The sequence below is a fragment of the Mobula birostris genome, chromosome 2 (assembly GCF_030028105.1).
Source record: "Mobula birostris isolate sMobBir1 chromosome 2, sMobBir1.hap1, whole genome shotgun sequence".
In the NCBI taxonomy this organism is placed as follows: Eukaryota; Metazoa; Chordata; class Chondrichthyes; order Myliobatiformes; family Myliobatidae; genus Mobula; species Mobula birostris.
The window spans coordinates 9,756,808-9,771,214 of NC_092371.1; the positions used below are offsets into that span (position 1 = coordinate 9,756,808).

General features: G+C 50.4%; 1 protein-coding gene across 1 annotated transcript in view; it reads left to right on the forward strand.

The window, feature by feature from the left end:
- The window catches only part of LOC140194192 (uncharacterized), a 123,991-nt gene that overhangs the window by 68,754 nt on the left and 40,830 nt on the right, over nucleotides 1–14,407 (forward strand). The window contains exons 21-26 of the mRNA XM_072251699.1: nucleotides 5,525–5,728; nucleotides 6,315–6,475; nucleotides 7,203–7,369; nucleotides 7,835–7,913; nucleotides 10,016–10,207; nucleotides 10,675–10,746. Coding sequence (XP_072107800.1) covers nucleotides 5,525–5,728; nucleotides 6,315–6,475; nucleotides 7,203–7,369; nucleotides 7,835–7,913; nucleotides 10,016–10,207; nucleotides 10,675–10,746 — 875 coding nt within the window. The remainder of the gene's footprint in view (nucleotides 1–5,524; nucleotides 5,729–6,314; nucleotides 6,476–7,202; nucleotides 7,370–7,834; nucleotides 7,914–10,015; nucleotides 10,208–10,674; nucleotides 10,747–14,407) is intronic.

Here is a 14,407-nt window from a genome sequence, read left to right on the forward strand (position 1 = left end):
CCGTCCCCAATTATCGCGGTTTTGTCGGACACTCACTGACACCTTTACTAGTGTCACATCAGAAACCCCTAGACGACTCGAAGCTAATATGGCAGGGGGATGGGAACCAGTATAATAGAGCTGAGGATCAGCCTGCAGGTTCACAAGAAGATGATGTAATATGTGATATAAATGTAGGAAGAACAGCCAATGATTGGGTACAACTGCAGACAGAGCAAAGAGTTAAGTTGTACCACAGAGGCAAAATTCATAAGGGCGAATAATGCAGGGCTGAAGGCGCTGTATTTAAATGTGCGTAGCATTGGAAATAAGGTGGACAAACTCGTGGCGCAATTAGAGATTGGTCGGTATGACGTCGTGGCTGAAAGAAGGTCAGAGTTGTGGGTTTTGCATCTAAGGATATTCTTCGTATCGAAAGGACAGGCAGGAAGGCACAGGCGGTGGTGTGGCTCTGTTGGTAACAGATGGAATTACATCTTTAGAAAGAGGTGACATAGGGTCAGAGAATGTTGAATCTTTGTGGGTGGAGTTAAGGAACTGTAAGCCATTATGGGAATAATCATTTATAGGCCTCCAATAGTAGCCGGGATGTAGCGTTGAGATTGCAAAGGGAGCTGGAAAGGGCATGTAATAAGAGTAATGACACCATTGTAATAGGAGACTTCAATATGCAAGGGGACTGGTTGGGGTGGAATCGCAAGAGATAAAATTTGACGAATACCTACGAGATGGCTTTTTAGAGCAGCTTGTGCTCGGGCCTACTAGGGAAAAAGCTATCTCAGATTGGGTGTTGTGTATTAACCCAGATTTTATTAGTGAGCTTAATCTAAAGAACCCCTAGGAGGCAGTGATCATAATATGACTGGATTCATACTGCAATTTGAGAGAGAGGAGCACAAGTCTCATGTATCAGTATCACAATGAAATAAAGGGAATTACAGAGGCATGAGAGAGGAGATTGCCCAGGTGGATTGGAAGAGGATACTGGCGAGGGTGACGGCAGAGCAGAGATGGCTGAAGTTTCTGGGAATAGTTCACAAGGCGCAGGAGAGATACGTCCCACAGAAGTTGTTCCCAAACGGCAGGGCAAGGCAACCGTGGCTGACAAGGGAATTTAGGGACTACATAAAAGCCAAGGAAACAGCATATAAGGTAGCAAAAGTGAGTGGGAAGTTGAATAATTGAGAATCTTTTAAACAAAAGGCAACTAAAAAGCGATAAAAAGGAAAAAAGATGAAATATGAGGGCAGACTAGCCAATAATATAAAGCAGGGCACCAATAGTTTTTTTCAGTTGTATAAAGAGTAAAAGGGAGGTGAGAGAGGATATTGGACCACTGGAAAATGATGTTGGTGAGATAGTAATTGGAGGACAAAGAAATGGCAGATGAACTTAATAAATGAGTACTTTGCTTCAGTCTTTACTTTGGAAGACACTAACAGTATTCTAGAGGTCCGTGAGTGTCAGGGACATTGCTATTACAAAGGAAAAAGTGCCAGGCAAACTGAAAGGTCTTATGGTGGATAAGTCACCTGGACCAGATGGACTACATCCCAGAGACTTAACGAGGTTGCTGAAGAGGTAACGAATGCATTGGTCATGATCTTTCAAAAATCACTTGATTCTGGCGTGGTCCCGGAGGACTGGAAAATTGCAAATGTCACACCACTCTTTAAGAAGGGAGGAAGACAAAAAAAAAGAAATTATAGGCCAGTTAGCCTAACCTCAGTGGTTGGGAGTGTGTTGGAGTCTATTATTAAGGACGAGGATTCGGAGTACTTGGAGACTAATGATAAAAATAAGTCAAAGTCAACATGATTTCTGTAAAGGGAAATCTTGCCTGACCGATCAGTTAGAGTTCTTTGAGGAAGTAACAAGCAAGGTCGACAAAGGAGAGGCAGTGGATGTCATTTACTTGGATTTTCAGAAGGCGTTTGATATTTAGGCTCCTTAACAAGATAAAATCCTATGTTATTGCAGGAAAGATGCTGGGATAGATCAAGGAATGGCTGACGGGCCGGAGGCCTTTTTCTGGTTGGCTGCCGGTGACTAGTGGTGTTCCTCAGGGGTCAGTATTGGGACTGCTGCTTTTCACATTGTTTGTCAATAAATTGGATAATGGAATTGATTGCTTTGTGGCAAAGTTTGCAGATGATACGAAGGCAAGTGGAGGGGTAGGTAGTGCTGAGGAAGCAATGCAATTTCAGCAGGACTTAGACAAATTGGAAGAATGGGCAAAAAAGTAGCAGATGGAATACAGTGCTGGGAAATGTACGATAATGCATTTCGGTAAAAGGAACAATAGTGCAGGTTAGTAACTAAATGGGGAGAAAATTCAAACAACAGAGGTGCAGAGGGACTTAGGAGTCCTCGTGCAAGATTCCCAGAAGGTTAGTTTATAGGTTGAGTCTGTGGTAAAGAAGGCAAATTCAATGTTGGCATTTATTTCAAGGGGAACAGAATATAAAAACAAGGAGATAATGCTGAGCCTTTATAAGTCATTGGTCAGGCTGCACTTGGATTATTGGCACAGTTTTTGGCCCTTTATCTCAGAAAGAATGTTTTGTCATTAGAGAGGGTCCAGCGGAAGTTCATGAGAACGATTCCGAGAATGAAGGGGTTAACATATGAGGAGAGTTTGGCAGCTTTGGGCCTGTACTCAGTGGAATTTAGAAGAATGCGGGGGGATCTCATTGAAACCTACTGAATGTTGAAAGGACTAGATAGCGTGGATGTGGAGAGGATGTTTCCTCTGGTGGGGGTATCCAGAACTAGAGGGAACAGCCTCAAAGTTGAGGGGCGACCTTTTAGAGCTAAAGTAAGGAGGACTTCTTTTAGCTCAATCTGTGGAAATCACTGCCACAGACTGCGGTGGAGGCCAAGCCCATGGGTATATTCAAAGTGGAAGTTTATGGATTCCTGATTGGTCCGGGCATCAGCGGATACGGTAAGAGGGCAGGTGTATGGGGTCGAAGGGGATCCGGCATCAGCCATGACGGAATGGCAGAGCGAACTCGACGGCCTGAATGGTCTCATTCTGTTCCTATGTCTTATGGTCTTATAGACTTCTCCGCTTAATATTAGACACTACCGGACCCAGTTCCCAGGGTTTATCGCCACTCCCGGACTTCTTTACAAGGGTTATGTCGGACACCCACGGACCCCTTTACCAGGGTTGTATCGGAGCTTCCTTCACCACTTTATCCGGTTACAGTGGACACTCCCAAATCCCTTGACCGGGATTACACCAGGCACTCCCGGTACCCGTTACCCGGATAATATCAGACACTCCCGGACCCCTTTACACATGTGATATTGGAAACTCCCTGTGGCCTTGACCTGGGTTATATCGGACACTCCTGGACGACTTAACACGGTTTATATCGGACACTCTCCGATAAATTACCCAGGTTATATCTAACACTCTCTGACCCCTTTATCCGTGTTATATCGGACATTCACTGAATCCTTTACCCGGGTTATATCGGACATTCCAGACTCTTTTTACCCAGATTATAACGGACATTCCCTGATCACTTTACTCGGGTTATATCGATCACACGAGCTCCCCTTCACCCAGGTTATATCCGACATTGCCTGACCCTTTTACGCTGGTAATATCGAGCACACGATGGCACCTTTACCCTGGTTACGTCGGATATTTCAGGACACTTACCTCTGGATTCCCTGACCCATTCACCCGTGCTATACCGGACACTCTCGGACCCACTTACCAGGGTTTTATCGGACACAACCTGACCCCTTTATCCCGGTTATATCGTAAACTCCCGATCTCTTTACTAAAGTTATATCGGACTCGCCCGGACCCCTTTAGCAGGGTGTATCGGACACTATCTCACCGTTTTAACCGTGCTATATTGGACGCTCCGAACCCCAAACCGCTTTACCCGGGTTAAACCAGGTACTGCCGGTTCCCGAGTAATATCGGACACTCCCGGCCACTTTAAACGTGTGATATCGGAAACATCCTGATGCCTTGATATGACTTATATCGGACACCTCCCAGCAACTTTGCCCGTGTTATGTCGTGCATTCCCCGACAACGTTACCAAGGTTATATCGGACTCTTTTATTAGTTTAATATCGGTAGCTCCTAAAAGATTTACCCGGTTATATCGGAAACTTCTGCACCCTTTCAGCTGGGTTATATCGGACGTTCCCTGACCCATTCACCCGTGCTATATCGGACACTCTCGGACCCATTTATCAGAGTTTTATCGGACTCTACTTGACCCCTTTATCCAGGTTATATCGGACACTGCCGGTTCCACTTTACCTGGGTTATACCGAACATTCCCTGACCCCTTTACCCGGGTTATACCGAACATTCCCTGAACTCTTTACCCCGGTTATAACCGATACTTCCGGACCCCTTTACCAGTATTGTATCGGACACTCCCGGTCCCCGTTACCATTGTGATATTGGTGCCTCCCTGACACCTTACCCTGAGTTATATCAAACACTCCTATACAACATTATCGACGTTCTGTCGCACACTTCTCGACAAATTTACCCAGGTTATATCGAATGATCCCTGATATCTTCAGCAGTGTTATATCAGACATTCAATTAATCTTTTAACAGGGTTACACCTGGCACTCCCAGGCTCCTTTCCCAGGATTATATCTGACACTCCCGGACTACTTTTACGGGGTTTTATCGGAAACCCTCAGACCCCTTTAGCTGGGTTATATCGGTTACACCCGAACCACTTTAACCGGGCTGTATCAGACATTCCCTGACCCCTTCATCTGGATTATATAGGACAATACCGGACTTCTTTATCGGTGTTATATCGGACACCTCTGGACCTCGCCACCAGGGTTGTACCGGAAACTCCCTGATCTCCTTACCCAGCTTATATAGGGCACTCCCAAACCGTTTTACCCGGGCTATAGCAAACACTCCCGGATCCCTTTATCCAGGTTATATCAGACACTCCCGGACCCCATTAACCGGATAATATCGGACACTCCTGGACCCCTTTATCCAGGTTATATCAGACACTCCCGGACCTCATTAACCGGGTTAAATCAGACACTTTCTGGCTCCTTTACCAAGTTTATGTAGGGTACTCCCGAACTTTAACCTGCTTATAGCGGACACTCTGGAACCCCATTGCTAGGGTTATATCAGACAATCCATGACCCTTTTACTCGGATTATATCGGACAATCCATGACCCCTTTACCCGGGTTATATCGGACAGTTCTGAACCCCTTTACCCGGGTTATATCGAACAGTCCTGAACCCCTTTACCCGGGTTATATCGGACACTCCCGGACCCTTTAACTGGGTTATATCGGACACTCCCGGACCCCTTTACCCAGGTTATATCGGACACTCCCGGACCCCTTTACCCAGGTTATATCGGACACTTCCGGACCCCATTAACCGGGTAATATCGGTCACTCCCGGACCGCTTTACCAGAGTTATATCGGACACTCCCGGGTCATTTAACCCATGTTATAACTGACGGATCCTCTCTCTCTCTCTCTTCAGCCAGCTTCCATCTGCTCTACGGGCAGCGGCTGGGCCTGTTTGAGGACGTCGACATGAGACAGGCGGACCGCTTCATCTGGTCCATTGAGAATATGTTGAAGACCACCATCCCTTTGCTCTACCTACCCCCACGGCTGGCCCGCCGGCTGGGTCTCCGGGCCTGGAAGGAACATGTACAAGTCTGGGACGACATTTTCGAACACGGTGAGGATCGCCGGTTACGCCTCCCTTGTTGCCCGTTTAAGAGCTTGCATCGCGGGGAGTAGGATTGGAAGCCTGGTGACCAGGCAAGGGGAGTGTTTGTGGAGTTCATAACCCCTACCCCGACACAGCGCTCCGGCACCCCCCCCCCCCCCGCCAGCCTTGGGATCTTTATGTGCATCTGTCACCCTCAAGACGATTGCGACCTGGTTTCAGTTCCCACATCAAACACTGTCAGTCTGTGCGTCCCACCCCTCAAACCCATCCTTATATAATGGGGTGGTCAGCACGGACGACGGGCCGAAAGGCCTGTATTTTTTCACTACAGGGATATATAGCGCGCTTTAAGGTGGAACGGCAGAGCCGTTCCCGTGCCTGAGAAATGTGCGAGTTGTGTAGGATCACACCGTGCCGTTCGGCAATGGCTGGGGTAAGACTGTGATGGTTCCTGCAGTCGAATAGCCCCTCGCCGCTGCTGCGCTCTGTCATGCCCCCGGGCTCCGATCAGGGTCTCTTCCGCCCAGCCCCTACCCACCTCTCCCCCCCTACTGTCAACTGCCTTGGGACCTGTCCTCAATCCGCACCCCAGCCCACCGCTGCTTGGAGGAGCTGCAGCGGAAGATACAGACCGTCCCGGAAGCTGAGCGCGGCTACTCGGGGATCCTCGGAGAACTACTGGCCCGGTCCGGGCTCCCGTTTGACATCATCAAGGCGAACGCAACGGAGCTGATGGTCGGCAGTGTGGACACGGTGAGCGGGGGAGAGGGGGGGGGGAGAATAGGAGGGAGGGGATGGAGGGGAAGGGATGAAGGGGACGGAGTGAGGGATGGGAGGGAGGGGAGGCGGAGGGGAGAGGAAGGGAGACGGAGGGGAGAGAAGGAGAAGAGAGAGGGACAGAAGAAGAGGTGCAGGGAGGGATAGGAGGGACGGAGTGCAGAAGGGGGTGAAATAGGGAGGACGGACGTGGAGGGTAGGAGGTGGAAGGAAGCAAAGGATGGCGTGAAAATGGAAGAGGGAAGGAAACAGTGAGGAAGAGAGAGTGAAGGAGGAATCAGATAGGAGAGGGAGGGGAGGGAATGGAATGAGGAAGAGGGTGGAAGGGAGGGCTAGGGAGTGAGGGAGATGGAACGAGAAGTGTGATAGTGAGGGATCATCGAGGGAGTAGAGGAGAGGCGAGGGAAGTGAATGGAGGAGTGAAAGAGGGAGCGGAATGGAGTGAGAGATTGAAGGGGGGTAGGTGGAGTGTAGAATTGAGAAGGACAGGAGAGAGGGAGTGGGGGGAATGGGTGAGGAAGGGAGGGAGGGGGAGTGAGTAGTGAACTAGTGAGGGACCATTCTGAGTGGAGGGAGGAATGTGACGGGAAAAGCGAGGATGAGTGCGGGAGGAGAGGGACGGAGGAGTAGGGGAGGGGACCTGTGGAGGGTAGGTTTATCTCCAGCTGAGTTCTACCCCGTCCACCCCCCACCCCCCCAATAGACAGCCCACAGCATCCTCTTCACGCTGTTTGAGCTGGCGCGAAATCCAGAACTTCAGGAAGCCCTCCGCCGGGAGGTCACCGAGGCACACCGGCGAGCGCAGGGCGACGTGAGGACCCTCCTCTGCAACGTGCCGCTCCTCCGAGCAGCCATCAAAGAGACCTTACGGTAAATGGTTCTTAAAACGTGGCCCGCTCCCTCTCTCTGACCCTGCGGTTAAAGAGGGAGGGGGGAATTGGCCAGGGTTACTGTTTCCCATCACTGCCCAGTGACCCCGGGATTACAGACAGAGGGAGAATCGCTGGGGCTTCTGCCTCTGACTTGACTGCCTGGGTGTATCAACCGGGAAGAGGGAGATGAGGCACACTATGACTGGATTGCAAGAGAGATGTGGGCTGTGCTTTAGTCGCGGGAGCGAGCGGCGGGCTGTGTGTGTGTGTGTGTGTGTGTGTGTGTCTGTGTGTGTGTATGTATGTATGTGTGTGTGTGTGTGTCTGTGTGTGTATGTATGTGTGTGTGTGTGTATGTATGTGTGTGTGTGTGTGTGTGTGTGTGAGAGAGAGAGAGAGAGAGAGAGACGCTCTCTGCCACTGTTCGCTCTGTGCCCTAACCTGCTCTCTCCCTCTGTTACAGCCTCTACCCCATTGGCCTCACTCTTCAACGCTTCCCAGTTAGGGACGCCATCATCCGGAACTACCACATCCCTGCCGGGGTAAGACCATACGACATAGGGCCAGCATTAGGCCATTCAGCCCATCGAGTCCGCTCCTCCATTCCGTCATGGCTGATCCCGGATTCCACTCAGCTCCATACACCTGCCTTCTCGCCTATTCCTTTGATACCCTGACTGATAAGGAAAAGATCCACTTTCTCACGGATTTGCCTCCACCGCAGCCTGTGGCAAAGCATTCCACAGATTCACCACCCTCTGGCTAAAAAAAATCCTCCCTACCTCTGCTTAAAAGATCGCCCCTCAATTTTGAGGCTGTGCCCTCTAGTACTGGAGACCCCCACCATAGGAAACATTCTCTCCACATCCACCTTATCTAGTCCTTTAACATTCGGCAGGTTCTATGAGACACCCCCCCGCCCCCTTATTCTTCTAAATTCCAGTGAGTACAGGCTCAAAGCTGCCAAACGTTCCTCATATCTTAACCTCTTCATTCCCAGAATCATCTTCGTGAACTTCCTCTAGACTCTCTCCAATGACAACACATCCTCTCTGAGATATGGAGCCTAAAACTGTTGGCAATACTCCATGAGGCCTGACTAGTGTCTTATAAAGGCTCAGCGTTATCTCCTTGCTTTTATATTCTATTCTCCTTTAAATAAATGTCAACATTGCATTTGCCTTCTTTACCACAGATTCAAGCTGTAAATTAGTCTTCTGGGGGTCCTGCACGAGGACTCCCAAGTCCCTCTGCACCTCTGATGTTTGAACCTTCTCCCCATTTAGATAATAGTCTGCTCTATTGTTCCTTTTACCAAAATGCATTATCACACATTTCCCAGCACTGTATTCCATCTGCCACCTTTTTTGCCCATTCTTCCAATATATCTAAGTCCTGCTGCAATCACATTGCTTCCTCAGCACTACCTACCCCTCCACCTATCTTCATATCATATGCAAACTTTGCCACAAAGCCATCAATTCCATTATCTAAATCATTGACAAACAATGTGAAAAGCAGTGGTCCCAATACTGACCCTGAGGAACACCACTAGTCACCGGCAGGGAACCAAAAAAAGGCTCCTTTTAATCCCACTCGCTGTCTCCTGCCTGTCAGCCATTCTGCTATCCGTGCCAGTATCTTTCCTGTAACGCCATAGGAATTTTCTTGTTAAGCAGCCTCATATGTGGCACCTTATCTGATGCCTTCTGAAAATTTAAGTACATCACATCCACTGGCTCTCCTTTGCTCACCCTGCTTGTGATTTCCTGGAAGAGCTCTGACAGGTTGGTCAGGCAAGGTCGGATACACCAGCCGGTCTCTCTACGGGTACTCTCTCTATCTCCTTCTCTCTGCCCTGCCACGTTCTCCGGCTTCTCTTCGGGCGCAGGGTCTGTCCTAGTTGAGGTCAACACTGCCGTTCATCAGCGAGGCCGAGCACCAGGGGTGGAACAGTTCGGGTGCTCCGCACTGTGGGATTGACACTGAGGCAGCTAGCTCTGCGCTGAGGGAGGGGCGGTGAGGAGGGAGCTCTGCGCTGAGGGAGGGGCGGTGAGGAGGGAGCTCTGCGATCTGGGAGGGAGCTCTGCGCTGAGGGAGGGGCGGTGAGGAGGGAACTGCGATCAGGGAGGGGCAATGAGGAGGGAGCTCTGCGATCTGGGAGGGACGGTGAGGAGGGAGCTCTGCAATCTGGGAGGGGCCGTGAGGAGGGAGCTCTGCGCTGAGGGAGGGGCGGTGAGGAGGGAGCTCTGTGACCTGGGAAGGTCGGTGAGACCGCTAACTCTGTGCTGAGGGAGAGGCGGTGAGGAGGGAGGGAGCTCTGCGCTGAGGGAGGGGTAGTGAGGAAGGAGCTCTGCGATCTGGGAGGGGCGGTGAGGAGGGAGCTCTGCGATCTGGGAGGGGCGGTGAGGAGGGAACTCCGCTCTGTGAGAGGGTCGGAGAGTGAACTCTGCGCTGGGGCAGTGAACTCCGCGGGAGGTATTTGTGGGGAGGGGTAATTGGATACATTAATCGCTAATGCTTGAGACCAGACCGGACCAACCGGTACAGGCTGGGGAGGGCTATAGGGCGGAGGGATCTCATTCCCTGCCCTGATCCTGATGCCGGGATCGCTGTCTTAATCCGCTGCTTCCTTCGCCCTCAGACCCTCGTACAGGTGGGGCTCTACTCGTTGGGCCGGAGTCCAGAGATCTTCTCCGATCCCGGCACCTACAACCCAGCCAGGTGGCTGTCCGCTGCTTCCCACAGCTTCCAGGCCCTGGCGTTCGGTTTCGGAGTCCGGCAATGCATCGGCCGCAGAGTGGCGGAGACCGAGATCAGTCTCTTCTTGATCCATGTGAGTCCCTGCCCCGAGACCCCCTCCTCTCTGTCCCTCCCACCACATTCCTCCCCACCCCATCCTTCTCTCTTCCTCCCCTTTCTCCTCCTCCTTCCGACAGACCCACCGTCACCCCTGACCTCCACCTCATTCCCTCCCCTCTCCCCCTCCTCACACCCTCTCTCGCAAGCCCCCCCATTCCTACCCCTTATCACCTCCCTTCCTCCCTCTCTGCTCAACCCTATCCCCTCCCTTTCCCTCCCCTGCCCTCAACCTCTCCCTCCTCCATTCCTCTCTGTCCTTCCCTCCCGCTCACCTATCTCCCCTCCACCTTCATCCCTGAATCTCCACCCCCTCTATCTACCCCGTCATCTCTCACCCACTGTCCCTGTCCCTCACCGTGTCTTCCCCACCCTCTGTCTCACCCCCCTCCCGCAGGCGTCCCACTAATCACTGTTTTGTGTTTGCTGTCCCTGCCCCTGCAGATCTTGAGGAAGTTTCAGATCGTCACCCCCTCCAGTGCAGACATTGAGTTGATCTACGTCTTCATTGTGATGGTGAATAATCCCCCTCTGCTTGCCTTCAGAGCCCTCCCGGGGTAGGGAGCCCCTGGAGCCAAAAACCTTGGAGCTCATGTCGAAGGCTAACTGTCCTCTTGCATTCAACATACAGACTGAGATTCCCCTCTCTCTTCCCCCCGCTCCCTCACTCCCCTCCTCCTCCCTCTCTGTCTCCCCTTCTGTTCCTCACCCTAACCCACCTGTACGGGGAGTTTGGAGAAGTACAAGGATGGCGGGGGTTTGGAGAACTGTGGTCAATGGGACTAGACAGAATGGATGAGATGGGCTGAAGGGCCTGTTTCTGTACTGTAATGCTTTATAACTCAGTGACACCCCAGCTCCTTTTCCCCTGTACCTCCCCACCTCTCCCCCATCCCTTTGACACAGTCTCTGTCTCTCTTTATTGCTGCTTTGAAGTGGAGGGTGTGTTGGGTGGATGGAGTGGTGCCTTTGTGGTCAGGATCGTAGGGGCTGGGGGCTCAGGAGGAGAGGATGGTGTCTCGAGGAGAAAGCTGATGCCATGTGTGGGTCAAAGGTGAGGAGACTGGGGTCAGAGGTCAGAAACAGGGGAGGGTATAAGTAAGGAAAGGATCAAAGATAAGGAGGATGAGGTGAGGTTAGGGGTTGGGAGGAGAGGCTGGGGGGTCTGGGGTGAAAGGTTGTATGCCATGGGTGGGTCAAAGGTGTGAGGGGTTAGGGGAAGAAGATCGGGAGTGTTGGCAAGAATGGGCTTCACCCCACCCACGCTCCCCTTCCTCCTTTGTCTCCTACCCTACTTCCCCTACCCACTCCTCCCTGCACCCCCCCCCCCCCGTCTCCTCCCAGCCTCATAAGCAGAAATTTAGTTGGGAAAAGGGTTGATTGATCCCATCCTGGGGTCTTCTTCCTTGGACCCAAAGGAATAATTCCCTGCCTGGGGCGGCAAAGGGTTAATGTACCAGAGAATGGGCTGGGGTTCGATGAGAAAATATTTGCAGAACACCTCCTCATACTCCCTGGATGATGACCAGACCCTGGCAGAACCTCCTGCCGCTCTCAGCGTCAGATTTATTTAATATAATGTGCACATCAAAATACAGAGTGAGGCACGTTGTCTGCGTTAAGGATATGCTGGGGGTGCCGCCACACATTCTGATACCCACCGTCTTCAGCAGAACAACTAATACACCAAAATGAGACAAGAGCAAAGCAACCCCCTTTTCCCATCCCCGACAAAGCTTCACACAAGCAGACGGGCCTCATCCCCCAGGACAGCCCTCCTTCAGGCCTTGAGTCCTTGGCCCCGGTCTCTCAGACTGGCAGACATCAAGATTCAAGTTTACTTGTCAGGTGTACATCAAAACGCGAAGAGAAATCTTTTACGTTAACAATCAACACACTTGTTGGGGGCAGCCCACTAGTGTCACTACACATTCTGGCATCAACATAGCCTGCTCACAGCACTTGACAGAACAACACAGAACACAATGAGCAACAAGACAAGTCCCGTCCTATCCTCCCACCCACCCACATACATTCCTTTAACCCAAGGACAGGCCTCTAGCCTCCAGTGGACTCCAGCCTGCAGACACTGGGCTTTGACCTCCCCAGCAGACTCACAGAGATTCACAGACTCAGTTCCAGTCTTCAATCCCCAATCCCTGGCCCAGACTCCAGGGGTTCAACCTTTGCACCTCTACCTCCGGACTTGCCGTCTGTCCTTGACCTTCTGTGGATTTCATTGACCTCAGGACCCTGCAATCAAGTGTTTGGCGTTTGGGCCTCAAGCTCAGAATTCTCTGATCACAGGTTTGACTTTCGGGCCAAACTTTCTCCAGTGTGGAGAAAATCTGTTCTCCCAGGATGAACTGGTTCTAGATTGGAAATCACAGCATCCAGTCCGTAACCTTTCCGAAGAAAGAGACACTGGGTTTTCATCAGAGATAATAAGGCACCATTGTTCTAAATAAATATCTTGGTCTCTTTGCCCAAGCTTTCTTCTTAAACCATAAGACATAGGAGCAGAATTAGGCCATTCAGCCCATCAAGTCTGCTCTGACATTCTATCATGGCTGATCCCGGATCTCACTCAACCCCATATACCTGCCTGCTCGCCATTTCCTTTGATGCTCTGCCTGATCAGGAAACGATCAATTTCCACCTTAAATATATGCACAGACTTACCTCCACCGCAGTCTGTGGCACAGCATTCCAGAGATTTACTACTCTCCGGCTAAAAGAATTCCTCCTTACCTCTGTCCTAAAAGGTCGCCCCTCAACTTTGAGGCTGTTTCCTCTAGTTCTGGATACCCCCACCACAGGAAATATCACATCCACCCTATCTAGTCCTTTCAACATTCGATAGGTTTCTATAAGCCCTCTCCCCCACCCTCCCACAGCACTCTGCTGAATGCCAGTGGGTGCAGGCCCAAAGCTGCCAAATACTCCTTCATTCCCAGAATCATTCTCGTGAACCTCCTCTGAACTCTCTCCAATGACAACACATCCTTTCCGAGATATCGGGCCCAAAACTGTTGACAATACTCTAAATGCGGCCATTGCTCAGCATTATCCCTTTGCTTTTATATTCTATTCCCCTTGAAATAAATGTCAACCTGTAAATTAATCTTCTGGGAGGCTTGCCCAAGAACTCCTAAGTCCCTCTGCACCCCTGATGTTTGAACCTTCTCCCCATTTAGATAATAGTTCCTTTTACCAAAATGCATTATCATACATTTCCCAACATTGTATTCCATCTGCCACTTTTTTGCCCATTCTTCCAATTTGTCTCAAGTCCTGCTGTAATCACACTGCTTCCTCAGCACCACCTACCCCCCACCTATCTTCATATCATCTGCAAACTTTGCCACAAAGCCATCAATTCCATGATCTAAATCACTGACAAACAATGTGAACAGTAGTGGTCCCAATACTGACCCCTGAGGAACACCAATAGACACTGACAGAAAACCAGAAAAGGCCCCTTCTATTCCCACTCGCTGCCTCAACCATTCCTCTATCAATGCCAGTATCTTTCCTGTAATGTCATGGGATTTTATCTTGTTAAGCAGCCTCGTATGTGGCACCTTATCAAATGCCTACTGGAAATCTTAGTAAATAGCATCCACTGCCTCCCCTTTGTCCACCCTGCTTGCTACTTCCTCGAAGAACTCTAATAGATTTGTCAGGCAGGATTTCCCTTTACAGAAACTATACTGACTTTGACATTTTATCATTAGTCTCCAAGTACCTCAAAACTTCATCCTTAATAATAGATTCCAACACTTTCCCAGCCACTGACTGGCCTATTTCTTTTCTTTTGCCTTCCTTCTTTCTTAAATATTGGAGTGACATTTGCAATCTTCTAGTCCTCCAGGACCATGCCAGAATCAAGTGATTCTGGAAAGATCATGACCTATGCATCCATTATCTCTTCAGCATCCTCTCTCAGGACCTGTGATGTCGTCCATCTGGTCCAGGTGACTTATCCACCTTAAGACCTTTTTCCTTTGTAATAGCAATGACACTCAATCCTGCTCCCTGACACTCACAGACCTCTGGCACACTGCTAGTGTCTTCCGCAGTGAAGACAGATACAAAATACCCATTAAGTTCATCTGCCATTTCTTTGTCCTTAGAGTCTTATGGTACTACAGCACAGAAACGGGTCCTCTGGCCC